This window comes from Arvicanthis niloticus, chromosome X (assembly GCF_011762505.2).
Source record: "Arvicanthis niloticus isolate mArvNil1 chromosome X, mArvNil1.pat.X, whole genome shotgun sequence".
NCBI lineage: Eukaryota > Metazoa > Chordata > Mammalia > Rodentia > Muridae > Arvicanthis > Arvicanthis niloticus.
This window is the reverse complement of record NC_047679.1, coordinates 128,304,916-128,330,949: the sequence shown is the minus strand read 5'-3', so window position 1 is coordinate 128,330,949 and position 26,034 is coordinate 128,304,916. Positions and strand designations below refer to the sequence as shown.

The window sequence follows — 26,034 nt, the reverse complement described above, 5'->3', positions numbered from 1 at the left end:
TGACAGCTCCTCACATAACCTTTTGAAATGCTTTTAACAAGATTCCAAGAGGCAGCTTTTTCCACTTAGGGTCTAAGCAGCTTCTGGGATAGGAGCCGATGGGAAGTATGTAGGTCTTGCTTAGAGTTGAACTTTATGAAATGCCAGGCTATACAAGTTATTTTTTTAATTGGTTTGTATGCTTGCTTTTGAGTTCAGGTAGAGCCAAGAAATGTAGCGTCAAGGCACATGTTGGGATTATTTTGTCAGTCTTGCCGTGTCCCCTAACTAGAGCCAAAAAAGTCTTTGATTTCCTAGTACATTTTAGTGGGCCAGAGAGAGACTTATCTAGAAGTTATTAGTTGACTGCCAAGAACTTGATTGTTTTTGGAGATCTGTAGGTGTCAGCTTGGGAATTCTAGGGATGAATATGGTTCTGATGACTGGTAACTTCCTACTTCTTTAATCTTAGAAGCATAATCTAGTATGCTAGGAAGATGGCTCAGTGGTTAAAAGCACTTGCTGTGCAAGTATGAGGACTTGATTTCAAATTTCCAGAACCCACATAAGAAGCCAGATGTTGGATGTGAGCCTCTACAATCCCAGAACTCCTACAGAGAGACAAAAGAATCCCTGGAAACTTGGCAGGTCCTGTCTCAAACAAGGCAGAAAGCAAGGACTGATACTTGAGGTTGTCCTCTGATTTCTTTCCACAGGTGTCCTCGGACACATTTGTATCTGTATTCCCACACAAATACACATGTGTACACTGTACACATAAAGATAATTTTAAAAGCATAACCTAGAAAAAAATGTCTATACACCTACAGATAGAGGCGCTGGTTGATAGCAGTACTGTGAAGATAGTGGGTATCACCAGCCAGAACCCTTCCTCACTTGGAGGAACCTAGATCAGATCTTTCTTGGAGAGATAGAGGTAAAGAGGGGTAGGTTTACTCCTATTGACTAAGACCTGAGAGGAAGAGCTGGGTTCTGCTGTTGTTCTTGGGTTGATAGTACACAAGTGTCTCTCATTCCAAGTCTCCTCTTGGTTATTTGACAAGGAATGATGGGATTTTTAAATATAAGTAACAATGAAAATCCCAATGATGGGATTTCTAAATATAAGTAACAATATAAAAAAACCAAAATATTTTTTGCTTGTTTTCTAATTATGAAAATAATGCGGTTTTTGTTTGTTTGTTTGTTTGTTTTTGAGACAGGGTTTCTCTGTGTAGTCCTGGCTGTCCTGGTACTCACTCTGTAGACCAGGCTGGCCTCAAACTCAGAAATCCACCTGCCTCTGCCTCCCAAGTACTGGGATTAAAGGCGTGCGCCACCATCGCCCGGCGCGTATTTTTTAAATACAAAAATTAAACACAATCCCTTATAACATAATCACACAGATAACTGCCACGAATACTTAGTTATGTATTGAAATATTTACAACCTGGAATCATATGGATGGTGCTTTTTCCACTTAGACATCTCTTGATAGCAATTGAATTTTTTTTAAAATAATGTATTGTATTCTCCCATAATTATACCAAAGCTGAACCTGAGGGTATGAATGTTTTTTATTTTCTTCCAGGTGTGTTATACCAGTTTATAATCCTACTGGTAGCATTTGAGAGGTCTTCGTGGCACAGATTTAATGCAAAGATACTAAGAGGGCAGGCACATTGTAGTGTAGTCTCAAACTAGAAATGACAAACTGAACAATACCCAGACAGTGAGATCTTGCTTGTCTCACATGGAGATGTGTTAAAAACCTTCAGGTAGATTTTGTTGTTTTCAGTTATTTGAGGCAGGGTCTCATCTTATAGCCCTGGCTAACTACTAAGTTGTGACCCTCATACCTCAGTCTCTCAAAGGCCTGTGTTATAAGTATATAACACTATCTCCATCTCTTAAGGTAGATTTTTATTTAATGATTTTTTTTAAAAAAATGTTTCTTTTTTGTTGTTGTTGTTGTCAGTGGGAGATAGTGTTTCAGTAGTGTTTCATTGTGTAGCCTTGCCTGTCGTGGAACTCCCTATATAGACCAGGTTGGCTTCAAACTCAGATCTGCCTGCCTCTACCTCCCACTTTCTTGAGGTAAGGGATGGGGGAGATTAGTAGATACACTAAGGTTCCATTTCTGCATTACAGATCAAATATTCTGAGGACATGTATTATTAAGCCAAATCATTATGCATCTTAGAGTGGCTCTTGTGGGAGCAGAGGTTACTTACTCAACAGTAGACTTTCTGTTATATGCCTTGTGGTAGACTCTAGGGGATGTAAAGGAGAATTCTTTTGCTCTAAATTTGTAGCTGCTGTGAAAAAGATAGATAGGAAACACAGATTGAAGATAATTTCAGTGTCAAATGTATGTTACAATGCAGATAGCATAGTATAGTGTGACAATTGATTTTAAATCTGATAGCTCTGTATTTACATGTGTAGATACCCAGCCATAGGTGACTGACTGTATTAAGAGATTTTTTCTTTTTTACAATTTTGTTGTTTGAATTTTTGATGAGCATGAATTCGTCTTTACAAACTTTAATTACAGTTTATTAGGGATGGGGAACACATGCATGCCACAGTGTGCATGCAGAAGTTCAGAGGACAAGTAGCAAAAGAGCATCATATGAAAGGGAGTCTGTCCCCATTACCAGCAATGCTTCAACCTTGAAGAGCATCTTGTAGTGCACACACATGATCTAACTAGAGTAGGGTGGGGCTTGATGTGTAAACAGTTAAGAGGAAAATGCCCTGGCAACTTTTGATAAAGCCTTCCATAAAGGGTGTGTATAGAATTAGTACTAATGAAGAAGATGGATTTGAAGGATAAGAGTCTGACTTATCTTCCTACCTGTTTTCCTTGTCAAAGTGATATCCAAATGGCCATCTCTGCTCTACCATAGATGCTGTACGTGAGATCCGGAAATATGATGATGTGACAGAAAAGGTGAACCTCCAGAACAATCCAGGTGCCATGGAGCACTTCCACATGAAGCTTTTCCGTGCTCAGAGGAATCTCTATATTGCTGGCTTTTCCTTGCTGCTGTCCTTGTGAGTAGGGAGGGATGGGGGCTTGTGGAGGAAGCCCTGGGCTAGCCAAGGATATAGACTGTATTTGGACTTTTCCTGTGCTTTAACTCCTCTGTGTGTCCTGAGCCCAAAGACCTGTTTGTGTTTGATAAACCACACAATTGCCCCCTGACTTCCAGAGGCAGCAAGGAGATGAAGGTGGGGGGTAAGAACAAATCCCAGAAGACTCTACTGGATTTTTTTTTTTGAGAGAGAGAGACTCTCACTATATGCATCACTGGCTGCCCTGGAACTCATTATGTAAACCAGGCTGGCCTTAAACTCGTTAAAATCCACCTACCTCTGCCTCCCAAACGATGAAATTAAAGCTGTGTGCTATCATGTTTGGCAGAAGACTCCATCTTACCACATTTTGTGGTAGGTCAAATGTATGTGCCCTGTTTGCCTTGTAGATTGAAGTAGCAAAGCTTTCTCTCTGGGAAAGGGTCTTTGGACCTCATCTTATAAGGGACTAACTGGTTTGGGGCCTTTTGTATATGGGGTACTGAATTGGGTAAAGTGGGCAGAAGTAGCATGATTGGATTTGAAGGATAAGAGTCCTCAGGGCCTTCCCTAGGGTAAGTTTGTATTTAAGAGCGTGTTGTGACCTGTGGTGCCTTGAGTATTTCTCAACAATACTTGCAAAATGGAGAGCCTCTGCCAAGACTACAATCATGGCTAATTGGGTAAGATCAAATGAGTAGAAAATGCCTATTAGAGTCAGAACCCTGTTTTCTGTTTCCATTTTCACCCATGGGTCTATTTGATCCAAGGGCCAGCAGAGAAGTAGACAGACATACATGCTCAGACCAGGGCAGGTGATGGTATTAAGAAGATATCAGTAATAGGCTGGGAATATAAATTAGTAGTAAAGTATTTGCCTGGTATGTGCAAGACACATAACAATAAAATACACAATAGAATAACAATACAAACACACCTGAAGTGTTGGTTGCTCTGTAGTTCAGGGCTAATTGTCTTAGTCCATTTGTTTGTGGTAAAAAGAAATGTATTTCTCACTGTTCTAGGGAGTGTCATGTCAATGCTTGGACAGGCTTGGTGTCTAGTAAGGGCTGTTTGCTCCTTCTGAAATGGTACCTTGATGCTGCATTATCTGGAGGGGAAGAACACTATTCTTACTCTAACATGATAAGAACATAAAAAGCCCAGGTTAGTTTCCTGTGGACCTTAATAAGATACTAATCCATTTATGAGGACAGAACCCCTCAAAGCTTAATGATTTTCCAATAGGCTCTACCTCTTAGTATTACCACAATGGAGATTTAACTCAACACATGAATTTTAGAGACTGTTCAGACAGTGGTACCATGAGAGTGTGGATTCTCATGTTAGTTTCAAATATAGTAATTCCCACCTGGCTTTGGGCCAAAAGACTCAAGATTTACTGTTTAAGGGAATTTTTGCCCTCTTAATCATCTGGCATGTTGTACTTCGCTATGCGTTAGTATGACTACCTATTCACTTTTTAGCTTTCCAGAAAACAGTGAGGTCAGATAATCTTGGATTTTCTGGATCCCACTTGAGGAGAGTGAAATGTGGAGGCAAATAAGGGTGTGTGTGTCCACTTTTATATCTCCTTAGCGTTTTAGTGTGTTGAGTCATCACTGTATGTATGTACAACTTAGAGCTCCACAAACACAAACCACGTTGCGCTTTGGTACTACATTCACTTTCAACTCTGAGACATTTTAAAGAATATATTTCCATGTAAGTGTTAAATATTTTTTGTGGTACCAGGGCTTGAACCCAGGGCCTCTTACATACTAGGCATGCATTGTACTACTGAGCTATATCTTTTGCTTTACATAAAAATTTTCTTTTTAGATTTATGTATATGACTGTTTAGCTTGCATGCATGTATGTGTACCATATGTATGCCTCTGGTTAGATCCTCTCTCTATTACTAGGGTTTGAATGGTTTTAAGACACTATATAGGTGCTGGGAATTATATCCATGTTCTCTGTAAGAGCAGATACTCCAAGCCACCAAACCATCTCTCTAGATCTCTTTGCTTTTGAAATGGGATATCACCAAGTTGCCTGGGCTTATTTTCAGATTTATCATTCATCTGCTTCAGCCTCCTGAGTAGCTGGGATTATTAGGTATGTGTTAGCCTGCTTGGCTTAAAGTAGTATGTTTAATCACCTTAAAGCTTAGTATCTTCAAATTTAGGAAAGTCAGAAAATGAGAATGTTGGGAGAGGTTGACACATACCCTAGATGTGTAGAGTTTTTTAAAAAAAAAAAATATGGTGAGGATGGGGCTAGTGGGTGTATATAGCTCAGTGACAGAGTGCCTATTTTGTATGCAAGGCCGTAGGTGACATCTCTAATGTACACACACAAACACAGTGTATGGAGTGTGAAAACCTGCTGTTAATTCTGCATGAAAAGAACTGGGCAGAAAGCAGGCTTTACATGGCTATGTTAAATAAAGAGTTGGAGGACAGAATGAAACTTTTTTGTAAGTCTCTACCAAAATGCTAAGCTTCTCTAAACAATTTAACTTCCTTTAGGCATAATGAAATTATATCCAGAAACTGTATGATCAGTTTATGATGGAACTACTGCTACTGATCCTTGAGGAGCTGCAGAATGGGATACATGTTGGAAGGCAACAAACATGCTTACTTTCCAGTTGCCAAGTGGGAGAGGGTGGATGGGAAATGACTAGAATAGCAAGATTTGAGTTCAATCTGAAGTCATGTTCTAGAAAGGTTTGTATGCTTTTGAGAAAGAAGGAATCTGAATTACTGTAGACTTTTGTAAGTTATATTCCTCCCTTCTATAGATCAAACAAGATTCTTAGCAGTGTTTGCAGGCTAAATGTTCTCATGGATCCAGTGCTAAAGTGTGGTCAGAGTGTTGGCCTAACCTGTGTAATTAAGTATAGTCCTAGTTCACGTGTGTGCTGCTATGCAGATCAGTGCCATTCAGGTAGAGACCATATGAGGTTTTCTGTCTACCCTTGGCCTATTCTGTGCAGATAAGGGTATGATGAGCAGATATGGCAAGAAGTAGACACTAACAGAAGTAGCAAGTAGATGAATGACCTTTCAGAATCCCAGCTCTCTAGTTGGCCACACTGATAGGGCTGGCTAGAATGTGAGAATTGAATTTTTAATGAGACATTTATAAATGTGCATGTAGGGTTCATCAAGGGCAGGGAAGACTGAGTTAAATAGGAACACAAAAACTTGGGGGAATGGGGCTTGTTAGAGCTTAGTTGAATTAGTGGCAAAAAGCTTATAGTCAAAGAAAGAACCTGTAGTTTGGTCCTCAGTATTAAAAAAGAAACCACCATCACCACCACTACCACTACCACTAACAACAACAGCAAAACAGAAAAAAGTGCTCAGCAGTTAAAAGCACTTATTTTTGCAGAGGATGCAGGAGGTTTTATTCCCACACCTACATGGTGGTTTACATCGACTCATAATGCCAATTCCAAACAATCTGATAGCCTTGTTTTTTTTCCCTCCTGGATAGGATCTCATTATGTAGCTCTGGCTATCCTGGAATTCCTTTTTTTTTTAAATTTATTTTAAAGGTTTATTTATTTGTTTGTTTGTTTGTTTGTTTGCTTATTTATTTATTATATGTAAGTACACTGTAGCTGTCTTCAGGCACCTCAGAAGAGGGCATCAGATTTCATTACAGATGGTTGTGAGCCACCATGTGGTTGCTGGGATTTGAACTCAGGACCTCCAGAAGAGCAGTCAGTGCTCTTAACCACTGAGGCACCTCACCAGCCCCCTGGAATTCCTTTTATAGACCAACTTGGCTTTGAACTCACAGGGATTATTAGCCTACCTTTGCCTCCCAAGTGCTAAGTGAGAATAAAGGCATGCATGCACCACCACACTTGACTTTATTCATTTATTTACTTACTTACTGTGTATGAGTGTCTTGTGTTCATGTGTGTTTGTGTGCTATATGCATGCCTGGTTATAGACAGCTGGAAGCTGTTATGTGGATGCTGGGAATTAAATCCAAGTCCTCTGGAAAAACAGACACTATTCTTTTTTGTTTGCTTGTTTGTTTTTCAAGACAGGGTTTCTCTGTATATCCTTGGCTGTCCTGAAACTCACTCTGTAGACCATGCTGGCCTCAAACTCAGAAATCCCCCTGCCTCTGCCTCCCAAGTGTTGGGATTAAAAGTGTGTGCCACCACTGCCCAGAAACAGACACTATTCTTAACCACTGAGCTACCTCTCCAGCCTGATACCCTCTTTCACCTCTATGGGCACTAGGTATGCACATGGTGCACATGCATATAAACAAAAAAAATATTCATACATAAATGAAATAAATAAACTTTAAGAAATTAATGAAAGAGAAAGGTACACAAAACTAAAACTCAGTGTATCCTTATGGGGCATGACTGTAGCTTGCAGTATAGGCCATTGCTCTGGGTGAGGTGGCAAGAGGGGCTGAGAAGTGAGTGTGAAAGAATACCATACTATAAACTTTTTATAAGGTTTATACTGTTTATACACTGCTTTAAATTCAAGTTTTTTACTTTTCATACACAGTATAAGCACAACCCATTGGATAGTTGCACAAAATATCTTTATTAATATTCATTTTTTTACATTTTAAATTTTTTGTTAAAACCAAGATAAACAGAATCAGCCCAAGGCTGTATATGGTTAGAATCATCAGAATTGCCACTTTTTACCCTATACATTACCCCGCTACAGAATTTTTCAGGGGCAGTAGCATACATGGAATTGTCATCCTGTGATCACAGTATTATCTTTTCAGGTATCTTTAAGCTTCTTCTTCTTAAGGAAGTATAATTGTGTTGATAAATGTGCCAATTGTGATTTACTTTGTATGTATTATCATCATATATTTGCTTGTAAGCAAAATATATGCTGTGAATATTTCTCCCTCTTAGTGGGAAGCTTTTGGAGGTTTAGGTCCATGTTTTCAATTTTTTTTCCAGTGCTGGGGATTGAACCCAGAGCCTCTTGCACACTGGGTATTTACTCTGTCTCTAATCTATAACCTCCAACCCTATATTTTTTGGGGTTTTTTAGTCATTTGTTTGTTTGTTTGGTTTGGTTTGGTTTTTCGAAACAGGGTTTCTCTGTGTAGTCCCGGCTGTCCTGGAACTCACTCTGTAGACCAGGCTGGCCTCAAACTCAGAAATCTGCCTACGTCTGCCTCCCAAGTGCTGGGATTAAAGGCGTGCTCCACCAACAGCCTATCCATTTGTTTGTTTTTAAGTAACTTACTGAAATCTGTAAAAACTTCTGCTAAACCCTTCACTATGAATTCTGCAGTTATTTTTTTTTAATTTTTTAAATTTTTTTTATTTTTTATTGGATATTTTATTTACATTTCAGATGCCATCCCTTTTCCCCATTTCCCCTCCCTAGAAAACCCCTATCCCATCCCCCCTCCTTTTTCAATTTATACAATTTTTTAATGTTAATCAAAGGCTTTATAAGTTTGGTAATGCTCAATAACAAGATGCCCATACAATAAGAAGTGTAACCCAATACCCAGCCTAGATATACACCTATCTTTGACTGGTGGAGACACACAAACATCCGCCTCCTTGTTCCTCTCCCTCCCCCCTCTTGTCTCCTAGCTCCTCTTCTCCTTACTGCTCCTCTTCCTCTCCTTATTCCTCCCACCTTAGCTCCTCCTACATATCACCCTTCCTGTTAAAATAAAACTTTTCTCTCAAAGTACAATTAGAGCATAATTATACCAATTTGTGTCAGTGAGGTGCAAGATAGACCTAATACCCAGTCCACCATTTTGTTGACTAAACAGAACCTCTGTCGTCTCTCCTAACTAAAAGACTTAGTTCTGAACCTGGCTTTTTTTCTTGGCTTTAGAATGAATGTTAGCTGAAAAGCATCCTCTCAAATCTTTTCTCTCAAAGTAAATAGCCAAGATTGACTATGAGACTATAAGTCTTCAACCCTGTCAGAAATCCAAAATGACTGAGTTAACTGAAATTATGGGAAGCACAAAGCATAGCTTCTAAAACTTAGCCAATTTATAGAGACCACTGAACACCTGGACAGTCCCTATACTACATAACGTTGGAGCATCTGATCTTCAGCCTTCTGACCCAAGATCATCTGACAGACCTTAGTGATGCAGAATTATTAAGGGCTGATTACTCTGTCTTGGCAGATATAATCAGTCGACTATTCTGCAAGTGTGTCCTTTTCTGGACAGTGATTTGTCTGTAGATGGAAAGAGGCAATTCTTGCCTAGTGGCTGTCTCACCACAACTGGAGTAACTCCAAAGATGCTCAATTTCTTCTTAGAATCCAAGACAGGAAGCTGTCAGGAGCAGACAGGTCTCTAATCAAAATGAACGTTAATACAGAAATGTTTGTAATGTCAATTCTGTGGACTTCTGACGTTTTGAAAACCAACTATCCATGTAAGGTAATCTGGACTGTTGTCTGTTAACTCCTCTCAGCTATTTCTAATTAAAATATAGAAAACACCCCAACAATAAACTCAAAACCATGAATTTGCTATAGGCCCTTAACTCACAGGCTAACCATATCAAATCAGTTAAAAAAGTTAAAGAAGGACTGGGTCTAAGCCTTGTATTCTTAAATGTGTTATATAGGCACAATGTCTATGAGAGTAACAATATTCATCTCACTTTTATATCAATAAGAAGCTCGTACCAATGAAAACCTTAAATTTGAAATCAAAGTAAATTTTGTACCATTTAAGAAATTATAACTTCATCTTGATAATAATTATACATATTTCTACCAATAGATTATGGCTATGAAATAAATCCTAGCTATTCATCCCTGTTCCAACAAAACCACTACTTGTCCCTAGAAAGACAGCCCAGTATTAACCACCTCAGTCCCCAAGCCCAGGGAATAGGGGCGCTGACTCTTCATTAACTTCTTCAAGCTGATTATGGGCATTGAGATATTAGAAGAGGGGTGGGGGGAAGAGTAAATTGATAAGCCTCTGACGATGTGTCTTCACTGCATCCAGATGGAATTCCAGGATATCAGAGGTTTGAGCAGGTCTGCTCAGCTTGCTTGATGAGTAGATACATCAAGGCTGATCATTCTGCAATATATAATTCTCAAAACAAATTTTAGTATCAAGATAATTTTTTGTTTGAATTCTGAAATCTAGTCTTCTGGCGGCCTGCCTCTGTCATGTCTAATCCATATAATTCTGGGAGTTGCTATGAGGGTGTGCTCCCACCATCCTCTCATTCCCACCTCCCTGCTCTCAAATTCCCCAACACTAGGGAATCCAAGCTTTCAGGTACCAAGGCTGTCCACTTCCACTGATGCCTGGCAAGGTCACCCTCATCTACCTATACAGATGGAACCATGAGTCCCCCCCTTTGTGTTCTCAGGCTGGAGGTTTTAGAATGGCTACTCTAGCTTGTTTCTTAGGACCATTTGCTTGAAAAATTGTTTTCCAGCCTTTTACTCTAAGGTAGAGTCTTTGTCACTGAGGTGGGTTTCCTGTATGCAGCAAAATGCTGGGTCCTGTTTATGTATCCAGTCCATTAGCCTATGTCTTTTAATGTCCATTGATGTTAAGAGATATTAAGGAACAGTGGTTGTTGCTTCTTGTTATTTTTGTTATTAGAAGTGGAATTATCTTTGTGGGGCTATCTTCTTTTGGATTTGTTGGAAGAGGATTACTTTCTTGCTCTTTCTAGGGTATAATTTCCCTCCTTGTATTGGAGTTTTCCTGCTATTATCCTTTGTAGTGCTGGGTTTGTGGAAAGATATTGTGTAAATTTGGTTTTGTCATGGAATATCTTGATTTCTCCATCTATGGTAATTGAAAGTTTTGCTGGGTATAGTAGCCTGGGCTGGCATTTGTGTTCTCTTAGGGTCTGTATGACATCTGTCCAGCATCTTCTAGCTTTTATAGTATCTGGTGAGAAGTCTGGTGTAATTCTGATAGGTCTGACTTTATATGTTACTTGGCCTTTTTCCCTTACTGTGTTTAATATTCTTTCTTTGTTTTGTGTACTTGGTGTTTTGATAATTATGTGACAGGAGGTATTTCTTTTCTGGTCTAGTCTATTTGGCGTTCTGTAGGCTTCTTGTATGTTTATAGGCATCTCATTCTTTAGGGAAGTTTTCTTCTATAATTTTGTTGAAGATATTTATTGGCCCTTTTAAGTTGGGAATCTTCACTCTCATCTGTACCCATTATCCTTAGGTTTGGTCTTGTCATTGTTTCCTGGATTTCCTGGATGTTTTGTGTTAAGAACTTTTTGCATTTTGCATTTTCTCTGACAGTTATGTCAATGTTTTCCATTGTATCTTCTGTACCTGAGATTCTCTCTTCTATCTCTTATATTCTGTTGGTGATGCTTGTGTCTATGACTCCTGATCTCTTTCCTAGGTTTTCTATCTCCAGGATAGTCTCCCTTTGTGATTTCTTTATTGTTTCTACTTCCATTTTTATGTCCTAGATGGTTTTGTTCAATTTCTTCACCAGTTTGGTTGTATTTTCTTATAATTCTTTAAGGGATTTTTGTGTTTCCTCTTTAAGGGCTTCTACCTGTTTACCTGTGTTCTCAAATTCTTTGAGAGTGTTATTTATGTCTGTCTTAAAGTCCTCTATCATCATCATCATTAGAAGTGATTTTAAGTCTGAATCTTGCTTTCCTAGTGATATGGGGGATTTAGGACTTTCTTGTGTGGGAGAACTAGGTTCTAATGATGCCAAGTACCCTGGGTTGCTGATGCTTATGTTCTTGTGCTTGCCTTTCACCATCTGGATCTCCTTAGTGCTACCTGCCCTGTCTCTGACTGGAGCCTGTCTTTTCTATTATCTTGGTTGTATCAGAACTGTGTGAGGTGGGTGTTACTACTGGGGTTAGAGCTGGGGCCCAAGATCTGCTCAGTGCTCAGGCACAGACAGGAAGGAACCAGTGCTCTGGGCCAGGAGTGACTTTCTGGGTCCTAGTGGGTCCCAGTTACTCCCTGTTTGGGGCAGGTGTTGCTGTCTGCTTATCTAAGATACTGCCCGAGTTAGAGCTCCTTGGAGTCCCACTTCCTCCGGGTTCTGTGAGATTGGGGGCAGAGCTGCCGCCTGGGATCTGCTCTGTGCCCCCAGACTGGAAGGGCGAATTCTGCAGTTCTAATGTACAGTTTTCTTTTCTGTTTCAAGTGTGTATTTACTATAGGCAAAAGTTAAATTATAATTTCAGCAGAGCCTTGTCATATGTGGTATATTGTTGAACAAATTGTTAGTACATGAATGTGTAGTCAAAACTTCACTTTTGGTATACAGTTCTGTTTTTAATCCCCCGTCTTCTGAGGATGAAACCCAAGGACTATGTATTCTACAAAAGTGATCAAACAGTAGAACCATCTTTAAGTCCACAAATGCAGTTCTTTCTAATCTAAATGGGTAGCTTCAGATGAAAGTAGATTTTATATCATCCAAGATTCTCAGAGTGATACTTGGGGTTGAACACTAGAGTTCTGTTGATAGCTGCTGTTTACTTCTTTTCCTTTGACAAGCATATAAGGCAGGACAAATAGCTGATTTAACATCTTGCTCAGAAAGCCACTGTGAGCTATGTGCCAGCTGCCTTGTTGTGCCTATAGCACCCTCCTGTGGCTCCATCTAGTCACAAGGTGGGGGTGTTTTGTGCCACATCTTGTAAAAAGATGCAGCAATCCCAAGGATCAGTGTAGATTCATCAGTTGCTCCTATCTATTTATGTTTCTGGAATTTTGCTAGAAATCGATACATGTCCATGGTCTAAAGATCGGATTCTATGATAGTGGTTGTAAAAGAAACTTTGATCCTTTCTTTTTTAAATATGAGGGAGGACCTGAGTTCAAATCATCAGTTATGTAAAGAGCTAAGCATGTTTGTTAAGCAGGCTTATAACTAAACTGCTGTGAGCCAGCAGAAACAGGAGAATCACTGAGGCTTGCTGGCTGCCAACCTAGCTCCAGGTTCATTGAAAGAGGCTGTTTCAAGGGAAGATGTGGTAGAGTGATAGAGCAGGACATCACATGTTCTTCCTTAACCTTTATTGGTGTGCATGGTTTTACACACACGGGGGGGGTGGGGGGGGAGAACACGACAGAGGGAGACAGAGAGAATATGAATGTTGAGGGGGAAACATCCAGAAATTTCAGGCTGTGGATATGTTTAGAATTAAGAGTCTAGCATATGCAAAGCCCTTGACATCATTTTTTAAAAAGAAACACAAATAATTATATAATAATCCCAACCTCCCTTGTACTCTAATTCTCAGAAATGGCTACAGGTAATATTAGGGATGTTTCTGAACTTTGAATTAATTAATTGTTTACTTATTTGAGCTAGACTAGCTTCAGACTGCCAATAGTCTTCCTGCTTTCTTTTAGAAGTATGTTCTTGAATCTGCCAACAGTGTTGGTTGGCCTTAATAGTAAAATAATAGGCTAATACCTTTTATACCTTTGTTTTTGGTCTACATGTCCTCTTGTATATAAGCCCCTCCAAACTTAGGTACATTTTCTTTTTTTTTAAGACTTATTTATTTTAGGTATATGAATACATTGTAGCTGTCTTCAGACACACCAGAAGAGGGCATGGGATCCCATTACAAATGGTTGTGAGCTACCATGTGGTTGCTGGGAATTGAACTCCGGACCTCTGGAAGAGCAGTCAGTGCTCTTAACCACTTAGCCATCTCTTCAGCCCCCATTTTTCTTTTTTTAAAGAGATGACATTTGGGTCTAGAGAGATGGCTCAGAGCACACTGAGGCACCATGGCTGAGAAGATAGGGCAGGCAAGCTGGATTGGGCGCAGACAGTGAGGACTAACTGTATTCCAGAAAGAGGAGGAGGTTTAGGAGCTCCAAAAGAGAGGGAAGCTGGGAAGATGGAATGCTAATGGTAAGAGAGCCAGGTACAACTTTCCTGTGGGATATGATTGCTGCTAGGCAAATTCAGAACCCATGGAGTTAGCCTGTTTCTGCCACCTATTTACATAAGACATGGACCACCACTTTCCTATTTCTTGGGGTTTTTTTCCCCTGTGATATGTACTATGCTTGAAAAAAACCACTACTTTAACCCTGTCAATGAACCCAGGAACTGAGGGTACAGTGTCCTGCCTCATCCTATGTGTCTTGGTGCAGTTTTAATGGAAAACAAAGAATTACACAGTTGCCATGGTCACCATCTTAAGTAGGTTAACAGACTTTCATATTCTTCCTCAGTAGCCTCCAGAACTCTCCTTTGCAAATCTGAAACTGTACTCATGACATAGCCTGAGGGCATTATTCTTCTCTAACCCTCTCTTCCTGTACCCCTACAATCACTACCACAGAAGAGTCACTGTTACTCTTTGTGTCCACTGGCAGAAAAGCCTCTTCTGTAGCCTTGTTCTATCTAGTTTGTTTACTATGTCCTGGCCATGGGATCTTTCTGACTTGTCTCTTTGGGCATAGAGATTTGACATACATAGATCCTTGATGCTTGATCCCAGGAGTCTCTGATGTACTCTCTGTCATGAGTTAGCCATGTAGGTCTCTTTAGATAACCTTGAGTATTTATACCCCCTTTTCTTGAGCATATCTGGCTCTTCCTTATTTTAATGACTGCTGAGAGAGCAGTGGAACCCCCAGTACTACCACTTTGTATTACCTTGAAGTCATGCCTGGGAATCTCTTAGTTGTGGTTCCTTGACAGAGTAGCCACCTCATCTTTTCTTCCAATAGTTGAGGCATATTTACAGAGTCCCAAGTCTATGGCCACGCTGTAGGACTTTCCTAGGTTGTGACAGCGTGAAGTCAGCAGGTGGCACCAAAGTCCTACTTGACATGGGGTAGATGTATAGCTGAGCTAGCGTATACAACTTATGTCTGCATGGGGTGGCTTCTCAGCTGAGGCTGTTCTGAATCACATTGTGGAACCTTTCAGTTGGGACTTTCTCCTTCTCCCACTTGCTCATGTTTTTCTCCTCCTGTATGCTCACTGGGGCACATGAGTGAAAAGTGCCTGTGAAGCCTTGTCTCTTTACTTAATGTTCTTGACCTGTTTCTTAAAGGCCAGAGAAGAGAGAGGGAGGGAGGGAGGGAGGGAGGGAGGGAGAGAGAGAGAGAGAGAGAGAGAGAGAGAGAGAGATTTTCAATTTCCCCTGCCTTCTCTTGTGTACTCAGCCTTTTTATAAAATCATGACAGCCCTGCTTAGCATCCAAGAACATTTTTACTGGGAATGCCAAGTTGAGTTCAGATATTTGTCTGCCAAGGATACATCTGTATTCTGTTAAGTTTTGTTTTGGGGCTTTGTATCTGTGCTTGGATTCAGTTAATATGAGCCCTGAACTGTTGTGTCAGTGACTACTTTAGATCTTTAGGAACTTTCTTTAGCTATTAGGTTTTCACCTATGCTTTGTTGGTTTTTGTTTGTTTGTTTTTGTTTGTATTTCAAGTGAGGGTTTCTCTGTGTAGCCTGGTTGTTTTGGAACTCACTCTGTAGACCAGGCTGGCCTAGAACTCAGTGCTGGGGTTACAGGTATGTACCACCACCATCCGGCCTCACCTATGCTTTTTAAGTGAATAGGTATAAAAAGTTAATCTTGGATAAGTCCTTAGGAGATAAAACAGAGATCAATGCTATCTGTGCAGGAATAAAGACCATGAGGTGGTCATTTATGATTTCTGTAGGCTCTTGTGTTTTTGGGTTAGAGTATGGCAGTTCTGAAGCTTGTTTCTGTTTACCATAGCCTTACTCAGTTTTAGAGGCCTGACAAATACCGTATAGAGAACAATGGAGAAAGTGCTTGAGAGACTATTAAGTAAAAAAGCAGTAAAACGTTCCAGAAACTGATTTTTTGGGCTGGCAAATGCTGGTTAGCACACTAGGAAAGGTATAATCTGTCTTGCCAGGTCCCTAAGGTTTGGGATAGAGACCAGAGCTTGGTCTCTCTTCAGCTGCCACTTCAGCCACAAGCTAAGCTTGCTCACTGACAGAGTCTGAGCCAGCACCCTCCTGCTGCTTTCTTTTGTGTCTTCTGTTAGATAGGCTGATGAGTGCTATATCAGCTTATGCCACACCCCAGCCCCTAGTGCCAGGCTGCCAGGTAGACGTGGGTTTAGCAAGAGAAAGGGGGCAGGCTTAGACCTGACAGGCAGCCTCAAACATACTCCTTCACTTGTCAGGGAGTGTTCCCTGTTCCAGGAGTGAAATTAGGTCACCTGGAAGGTTTCTTTTCATTGTACCTAGTCTGGGGGAGTAGAGATGACATGTGTAGGGCCCAGCCTAAAGGTGTTTATAGCCTGATAGGACAATCCAGATGACTGAATATCCTGAGAAAGTGAATACAAGAGCCTGTGGTGTATTGGGGGCTGCTGTGGGAGCACTAGAGGGCACCTCCCCAACAGGAAAGGCTTTCCCGAGGGAGGTGATGGTTGAGCTGGCTAGGATGGACATAGTGTCTAATATGTAGAAATAGGCGTGTTCTAGGGATAATGAAGGCTTGGCGTTACTCCCACTCAGTGGCTTAACCAGAGGAGCAACCAGTCAAATTTGTCAGCTCTGGAGTGGATGGAAACTCTGTACAGATGCCAGCAGGGAGGAAGCACTAAGCCCTGACCATGGGATGGCTAGAGAGCATCATCTCTAGAGTTGACAAGGAAAATATTGATAGTGACTTGTGGTAAGGAACAAGGAGGACAGAGCCTCTACCGCAGAGACACACTTGATAGCTGGTTCCGATGGAGTAAGGGAAGACCCATTTTGGCAGGCTATGTCTGGAGTGTTTGTGTAACATCAGAATCTGATGTTTAGTAGGTTGTTATGAGTGTGGTGACAGATAAACCCTTTAGGGGATAAAGCTAGCTGGAAGAAAATACAGACTGCAGAGTAGACACTGAGGAAGAGTATACCAGATGGGAGACCTTTTAAAACCAACTTGTCAGTAGTAGCATATGTTACAGAGTACACATCCTCTGAAAACTCAAGTGGTTGAAGGATGAGGCAGTTAGAGGGCAAAGACAGGAAAGGAAAGAAGATGGACTTAAGAGGAAATGGCAAGAAGATAACCCATAATCAGTCCTGGATGGATTAGAGGCCTACTACCAACACAGGTAGTATGAAAGAACTGTCAGTGTATGTGTTGGAGGTGTAATTAGAGTGTTTGCCCTTGGTGGCCAACTAGGGTACCCTGGGAGGGAGGTGGAAAAAATATCCATGACAGTTGGCCAGAGGAAGAAAAATCAGGTTCAGATTGACAATGTGATTGTCTTGTTAATGGCTGTAAATCAAACGCCAGAATTGTGAGCAGACATTGTTCAGGGTCTTGGGCTTAGATTTTTGTGGATGCTGTATTTTGTGAGTATTCTGGACTATCCAGGAAACCTTAGTTCACAATATCTGAGGACAGCCTACGATCTCACTGAACAGAATTGTTGCACTGAGACTGTCGTTCCTGATGAGACTGCCTTTCTGGTTGTGGCAGTCATCTACCACCTGGCTAGCTTCCCTTGGTAAGTGGGGTGATAGCTATGAACATTCCCTAGCAGCCATTTGCCTGGCCAGGTAGGGGTGGCAAGCCTTGGTTTATTCATTCATCTTTGCTAGGACCCAGCAGTGCCCATGGGTCTCATCTCTAGCACCAGGTGGCACACATGCTCCTCTCCTCATTTCTAGCTATGGGGAGGGCCCTCTTAAACTTTACAGGGACCTGTTCAGGAACCAGGAAGCTTCTGTGCTAGGAGTTGGAGCTAGTCATACTTGCCTTTCTTACTGGTATGTCTCTAGTTTCTGGCCACTGTGTGTCTTGTCCATGACTTCTTGCTGGCTGCTTGGGTGCTTGGTAGCTTCTACTTTCAGGACTCTAGCCCAGTGGGGGGGCAGGCTGGTGGGCAGCTCTGGGCTGAGGCAGGGAAACCTGAGCTCTAGGCCACGAGGTCTGGGCCGCTAATTTTAGAGAGCACATGTCACTGGAAACTCTCCTCTCATGCCAGGAATCAACAGCTTGGTTCTCTCTGTGCCACCAGGGACCCCTGAGAGCTTCTCCCCAAAGCAGGACCCATAGTGTCCCTCTATTCTACATGTGCATTTCCAAAAAGGGTTCTACTTACAGCCCTTTAGATCTTGGACTGAGGCTGAGAAGAGAGCTCACCTGTTTTGTGCTTTTGGTTCCCTTGCCTGCCCAGGCTGCAGATAGGAATGACAAGAGTCTGACAGTGCATGATGGGACTAGAGAGGCCAGTCCTGGAGCAGACCACTAAGGCTACTGCTACTCTTCTAAGCAAGCACTTTTGTTAAGTGCCCTGGAACAGGCATCAGGCATTTTTTTCTTCCGTTTTCCCCAGGCATGTACTTTGCCTGACTTCAAGTACTGTGGCTAGATTTTCCAAGGCATGTGGGCAAGTACTTCCCTTTCTTGGCTGCCTGAGCAGTACCTTTCTCAAGGCTATAGCAAGTCCTTGTATCCTCTCTCTGCTCATTTAGTCTATTATTCACGGTCCAGTGCTTATTCCTACCTGCTTACTTGTTCACCTTTACAGCTGTTTGAGACAGGTAACAGGTACCTGTGTCTTGATTCTTTTTTCTGTGTCCTAAGTACTTGATGACAACCTCAGTTTGAATGCTATTATATAACAGATAACATTGTCTCACCTGGGTGTAAAATATGTTTGGGAAGGCAATTTAGAGGAGAAGAGGTGTTTTTTTTACTCATGTTGGGACCTGGAAGCTGAGAGAATATGTTTCCTGATGTAGGTTTTGCAGTCCAGTAGATGGGAGTGGGAATTATAGCTATGCACATTTCTGGCTCCTAGACATTTCTTTAACTTAGACACATTGCTACATTGTTTCACCCTGTTGAACCTTTTTTTTTTGTCAAATGAGAATGAATAGCAGTTGGTAACTACCTCATGAAGTAGCTATGAGGAATTCACTTGGCATGTTGGAAGTGTCCAAATTTATCTTAACATTGTTCTCCTAGGGAGGCAAGCCTGGCCTCGCAAGAAGGAAAACAGTGCTGAGGCTTGTCTAGCACATCTAGGCCCTCACCTGGAAAGTGCTGGTGTTCCAAGACCTATTGCTATATGGCTAGGCTGTGCCTGGGTGTGCTCCTGCTTCTGATCCTTGCCTGAGATACTTCCCAGAGCTCAGTGCAGCTGTTTGGGCCAGGGTGGTGGTGGCAGAGGCCAGTTCCTGGGCTCCACTTTGTGTTGCCAGGTCCAGGCTGGAGGCAGGGTAGACAGGTAACAGCCAAGAAGAGTTCTTGCCAGGCCCTTTGCTCTCATGCTTCTCACTTTTCCCTTCTCTTTGTAAACAATTGCAGCCTGCTTAGACGCCTGGTGACTCTCATCTCCCAGCAGGCCACACTGCTGGCCTCCAATGAAGCCTTTAAAAAGCAGGCAGAAAGTGCCAGCGAGGCAGCCAAGAAATACATGGAGGAGAATGATCAGCTAAAGAAGGTAAGTCTGCCCTTACAACCTGAGTGGGGAACATCTAGCCACAGTACTTGAAGTCAGGCAAAGTACATGCCTGGGGAAAACGGAAGAAAAAAATGCCTGATGCCTGTTCCAGGGCACTTAACAAAAGTGCTTGCTTAGAAGAGTAGCAGTAGCCTTAGTGGCCAGAACCACAGTGCTAGTGCTACATCTCTAAGAATCCACGGTAGTTACTATTAGGCTAGAGCCCGTGTGAGAATGCTGGTCTCTGACTAAAGAGTTTTTAGTGGGTAGGGTCTGCCTGTTGGAAGGATTCAGGATGACTCTGGTGCCTTCTCTTCATTTATGAGGATACAGTAGAGAAAGAGGGTATTACCATTGTTGTCTCCATATGCTGTTTCCAGTGGCAGTTGTTTTGTCTTGTCTTATGAGAATGACTCTTTAGGAACAGAGATATGTGCTGAAGAAGACCCGTATTCTTTAGAAGTTAGTTGTCAGTTGCAACCCTTTATGAACATGGACTGATGGATCCCTTGGTATTAGGGAAGAAGCAGAGACCAATTTGTTGGCCTTTCAGAGGCCGTGTAGTGTAAGCCAAGCTGGGAAGTAGAGTGATGGTTTAGAAATTGGTGGGGTGCAGTTGGATATAAACAAATTTTGGAGTCATTGGCTATAGTGAGCTACAAGAGTCAGGGAAGAAAAAGAATAGGTGTGGTTCTTTAGGTTATCTGGGCCAAGAGCTCCAGGTGACAGCAACTTGAGTTACTGGTTAGATGGGTAAACACAGAGCCATTGAACTTTACTGGTGGGAAGGTAGGTCTAGGGGCCTGGGTAGGCAAAGTGTATATCCTGTGAATAAGCTTGCAGCAGGTGTTTCTTACCTCAGCAGCTAGCTATATCCCTGGTTTGTGCCTGGGAGCTCTGTAGTGGCCCAGTTTTGTCTTGATATTTCCAAAAGGGCCAGTAATTGCTCCAAGTAGCTTGAGAAATCAGAGTCCTATGGAGTACACTGGTCTGGAATTTCGCCTTCACTTCCTTCTTTTTTAAAAGATTTTTTTTAAATTTATTTTGTGTATGTGAGTACACTGTCACTGTCTTCGGCTTCACTTCCTTATGAATAACCCAGGTGCTTGGCACTTTCCCTAGGGAGCTGCTGAGGATGGAGACAAGTTGGATGTTGGGAGTACTGAAATGAAGCTAGAGGAGAACAAGAGCCTGAAGAATGACCTGAAGAAGCTAAAAGATGAGCTGGCCAGCACCAAGAAAAGTGAGGATGGCTGTCCTGTTATGCCCAGAAGCTCCAGTGTCCATTGATGCCCCCATGGATCAAGTATTAATAGCACATTTCATGTGAAAGCTCAAGAGTTGGGTGGAAACAAACACATAGTACTCTGCACCTTCGTGCCCAAATGTGATCAAACAAGTTCACTGCTAGAGCATCTCAGTGATTTGAGAGTAGGCCTTAGAGAAGCCCTAACAGCTTCTGTGCATACTTTAGTAGTGCTCACTGTGGGTTTCCCTTTAAGACAGGCAGGCAGGGGGAGGCCCAAAATGCCTTGGAGCCAAGAACAAAAAAGTGTCAGGAAGAATTTGTGTGATCCATCCTCCCTTTCTCCCTTCTTTTTCCCTCCTCACTCCTAGATTAATTCCAGATGCATTCAGCACTGTAATTGTTGGCCAATGTCACTAGGGGTCTTGATGCTAGGATTTTGCTCATTGCCTTTCACTGCCAGCCAGTTAAGGTTACCCCCTTCTGGGAAACATTTGTTTGTATCCTTCCATTTAAAGGACTAAGGGGGCTGGTGCTGACTTTTTTATTCCATCTAGCTGTTGGGTTTTCCCTTCCTTATAACTCTTCTCTAGTGGTTTATAAAGGCAGAAACATTGACAAACATTGGAACCTTCTCTGTATAACCTCTTTTGCAACAGATTTACAGCAGTTTCCCATGTTTTAAGCAGGTAGGGTTTTTTTTTTTCCTTAGATAATCTTTTGACTTCTTCCTGTATTCATTTTCATTGTTGTTAGAACTTGAGAAAGCTGAAAACGAGGCTCTGGCTATGCAGAAGCAGTCTGAGGGCCTTACCAAAGAATATGACCGCCTGCTAGAAGAGCATGCCAAGCTGCAGGTCAGTGTTTCCCTATCTGTAGGTGCAGGTTAGGGTCAGGGTCCTACAGCACAGTTCCTAGGGTACTAAGGAGCCTGTTGCCTCCTTTGTTGCTGAGTGTAAGCTTAGAGCAGACCCAGCTGTCAGAACCCTTCATGCAGGATGTGTGGCATGGTACTAGATGATGGGTTAGAACCTGAAAGGTTCAAGGGCAGCCCTTGTCAGTAGATTGACTGCTCTGAGCCTTTCCTACCTTAAATCCAATCTCAAGCCCCTAAAGAGGGGTTATTTAACATTCTAGGACATTCCAGCTATGGTGTGCTGTTTCATTAGGAACATACATGGGAAAGCTGAGTATGGTGTCCATACCCAAAATGCCAGTACTTGAGGAAGCTGAGGCTGGAGAGTTGAGAAAATTCCAGGTCAGCCTAGGCTACATACTAAGACTCTGCCTCAAAAAACAAAACCCCTCAATAATGTAGAGACCTACTTTTGTCTACCTCTTCTGTGGGATGGGGCAAGAGGGAAGGGTAATGTTTGGTAGAGTCTGAAGTAAGTGAGGAGAAAGCCTCAAAGGTCATCTTACCTGGTATTAGTTGTTGATCTGAGTTTTCAGGCTAGGCTTACAACTCCAGATATGGCTGGAAGCTTGGTCAGGAAGGTGAGTAGAAGGAGCCAAGTAAAGATCCCTAGATTTGTTTGGTTTACATTAGGTAGTGGGTAGGAGGAAGGGCCCAGCCCCACATAATGGGCTATCTGGGCAGGACTTGGGGGTTGGGTCTGTGTGTCCATGCACATGTCCATACATGTATAATAGACACCAGAGGATAACCTTGGGTATCACTCCTCAAAAGCTATCCATTTTATTTTAAGAGACCAGATATCTCATTTGCCTATAGCTTACAAAGTAGACTTGCTACCTAACTATAGGAAACTAACTAATCTGCCTCCCCAGCTCTGAGATTACAAGTATGCTCTACTATAACTGGCTTTTTATGTGTTTTGGGATTGAACCCAGGTCCTCATGCGTTTATGGCAGATGCTATCTCTAAACCCCCAAGGATTTGGGTTTTAACTGGAAGGTGCACAATTGTGAAAAGACCCTAAATTGGGACTAACACACTGTGTGCTCTGGAGGAGGTCTTGATTCTTCTCCCATTGCAGTAAAAGAGAGCTGCAGTGGACTCCTCCAACTGCCAGCCCTCCCTTGACATTAGGTCAAGGGTCTTCCCTAGTGGGTCGGATAGGCTGGCAAGCTTTAGGGTGTTATTGAGGTTAAGGCACCTTGCTTGCTTAGGTACTTGTTATTACCAGGAGTGGGGAACCAAGTACTTGGGGGCATTGTACTAGAGGTCAAAGGGGTGGGCCCAGGCCCTACTAACTTTATTCTTTGGGGTTTCTTTCCTTTAACAGGCATCAGTACGTGGTCCCTCAGACAAGAAGGAGGAATAAAGGTTTGGTTTTTCCTGCCTGCAGCTGGCTTCTACTTGACCCATGCTTATTGCTTCCTTGGAGTCCAGCCTGTCCCTCTAGTACTTAGGTTTATTCCCTTCTACTTCCCCAGTTTTCTTCCATGGCTTATAGATCATCATTTTGGCCCCATTACACATATTGCTCTTATACCAAAAGGGACCTGATTGTTGTTCATTCAGAGTAATTTTGCCACTGTTCTGCATGGCCAGGGCACTTTTCACTCCTAGAAGTGTAGAAAAACACTGGTGACCTGGCCTGCAGTTGAACCCCATTTTATTTTGCCATGTGTCCTACAGGAGGCTGCTGTGAAGCAGATCAACTGTTTTATCCTGAGGGGAATAAATGTTGTTATATTACAAGGTATTTGTGTCTAAGGCTTTGGGGATGATTCTGCTGCTCCTCTCTCAAAGTTAAAGAGTGTCCAGGAAAGCTGCAGAGGCTCAGTGTGGCACTTTTTCTTTCCTTGAGCTTGTTATTAGTCCCTGAAGACCAGACTCACACTTGCCTTCAAAGCTCCTGCTCTTTGCCTCCACCCTACCCCCTTCAGTCAGGACAACTCTGCTTTATGGCTCTTGGGGAGTGTCTGTCTTGTCAGTCTTCCTGGGAGTTGGCAACTGTCTGGGAAGCCTTGTAAACCAGCAGGACTTCCTGGTGCCTTCTCTGAGTTCCTATTCATCACATTCAGGACAGATAGAATGTGGCAGAGTGCCACCAGTCACTCCCTGCCCAACCCCCTCCTGAAGGTTTACAGCATGACCTCTGACTAATGCTGACTGGGAAAGGAGACTGTCCTTGGCAGTGACCTAGAACTTGGTACTGCAGAAACAAAGCAGTGGAGAGGGGCTTCAAGGCAGTAGAGAAAGGACTGCGTAGTGTTTGGGTCTTTGCTACCCACCAGTGCTGAAGAGTTACTAGATATGGAAGCAAGCCCTCACTGCTTGCTTCCTTAGAGCAAGATTGGCCTGTAGCTAAGCTGCTTTCTAGCAGGGCACAAGAAAGGGTCTATCTCTGATCAGGTGCTTACCCTACCTCGAGGCCAGCCTGGTCTACAGAGTGAGTTCCAGGACGCTCAGGGCTACACAGAGAAACCCTGTCTCAAAAAACCAAACAAACAAAAAAAGACTGTTTGAAGGGATTATGGGAGCAAGTTAGAAGTGTCTCTTGGAATTGGAGTGACTCCTGAAGATGCTGATGTTGGCTAGATGGTTGTCAGTTAACTATGTTCCTACTCCTGTCTGACCTGTGTGGGCCTAGGCCAAGCAGATGCCTTCTCAAGCATTCTGTCACTCTTCCTTACCCTCAAAGCATGGCTGCCCTGTGAGGAGTCCACCCCCTTCCCAGAAGTCTAGAGGTGGTGTCCATGGGGTAAGGAGCATTCAGGTAACACCTTCTGGTTGCTATGCCAAGGTTTAGGACTAGTCCACTTTTCCAGGAAGTATTCTGGACTACTTTGAGCTTCCCTGAGCTTGCTTGTCTGTGATTTGGAAGGCTAAAGTCCAGATCACCTCTCCTGCTTTTCCACTCTGACCCTGGCTACTACCCTCTCTGGCCCAGCTTCTGGGGCATCCTGTCTGAGGTTCACCGCTCCATTATTCTCAATCTACTTTGACTTTTTGAACTCAGTTTTTTAAACCTTTGTATAGGAGCAGGTTTCCTGAGTAAATAGGATTCTACTGTTGTAGCACCCAGTTAAATAGTATAGCTCTGTGAAGTTGCCTTCTATGATGTCACCATTGTCTGTCTCTGAAGTTGACTGGTTGCTGAGAAGGCCTTTGGCCTGAAGGAGAGGTGAGAGCTCATCCTGAACAGAGCCTGAGACTGTGAGCTCCTTCTTTTTTATAGGTGGAGTTAGTTGAGTGAAAGGGTGGTGTGAGACCAAGGGGGTGTTCTAGTAGACCTTATGAAGATCTTCTGCAGCTGATGATAACATGTTGAGATTTAGGGATAAGAGCAAACAGGAGTTTGGGCAAGAGCAGAGGCCTGTAAAGGAATACAAACTGAAGATAAGTGCTGAGAAGAGAGCAGGGAGGCCACAGTCTGCCTCAGGTGATGACTGCTTCCCACTCTACATGGAACAGAACCACTTTGCACAGAACAGAACTAGGGTTGTCTGGTTACCATCCCTCCTGTGGTGCCACAGACTCATCAGAGGCTGTCCTCTGTGCACTAGGTCTCACCCTTTCAAGACCTGTCCTCTATCACTTTTTTATATTGTGGTAAAGTGTAAATGTATATACTTGTAACACATCCTAAAACATCTTTTTCATTTTCAAGCACATAGTTTTGATGCCATTAAGCATTTGTACATGTAGAACTTGATATCATGTTTTCTAAACCCCAGCCACTTGTCTGAGATTAAGCCTCATCATTCTACTCAGTCTCTAGATTTGACTGCTCTAGGAGTTTCTTTTGAATAGAATCATACAATGTTCTTACAGAAGTAGCTCATTTCACCAATCATCATGTTCTTCAGGATCATCCATACACCATATATCTTAATTTCCTTTGTCAGGCTAACTAAAATTGCATTCTGTGAATAAGCCATACTTTGTTCATTCATTCATGTATATATTTGGATCTCTCCCTTCCTCCATTGGGCATTGAACCTAGGGTGTTCCACATGCTAGGCAAGTGTTTTACTTCTGAGCTGTATCTCCTGCTCTTAATGTGTTTTGAGGCAATCTTCATAGGCTGTCCAGAATGACTTTAAACTTGCCCTGTAGCCCAGGAAGACTTTGATTTTTGCAATTTCCTCCTTGCCATAGCCCCCCCCAAATAGCTGGGATAGCCAGACTCAGCTAACTCCACCCCTACACCAGCCTGTGCCTTTGGAAATCCTGGGAATTAAACCCAAGGCCTTATATATGCTAAGTAGGTGTTCTATCATTGATCATATCTTCAGCTACTAGGAAAGCCCTAAACTTTTGATCCTCTTGCTTCAGCTACCCGAGTAGCTAGTTTGACAGGCTTATG

General features: G+C 42.4%; 1 protein-coding gene across 3 annotated transcripts in view; it reads left to right on the top strand.

The window, feature by feature from the left end:
• Bcap31 (B cell receptor associated protein 31) overlaps nt 1–23,424 on the top strand; it is a 29,654-nt gene extending 6,230 nt beyond the window's left edge. For all 3 annotated transcript variants that reach the window (XM_076918817.1, XM_034485287.2, XM_034485284.2), the window contains exons 4-8: nt 2,892–3,039; nt 19,371–19,506; nt 20,629–20,749; nt 21,509–21,609; nt 23,002–23,424. In XM_076918817.1, coding sequence (XP_076774932.1) covers nt 2,892–3,039; nt 19,371–19,506; nt 20,629–20,749; nt 21,509–21,609; nt 23,002–23,040 — 545 coding nt within the window. In that variant the 3' untranslated portion in view covers nt 23,041–23,424. The remainder of the gene's footprint in view (nt 1–2,891; nt 3,040–19,370; nt 19,507–20,628; nt 20,750–21,508; nt 21,610–23,001) is intronic.
• Nucleotides 23,425–26,034: the final 2,610 nt, after the last annotated feature.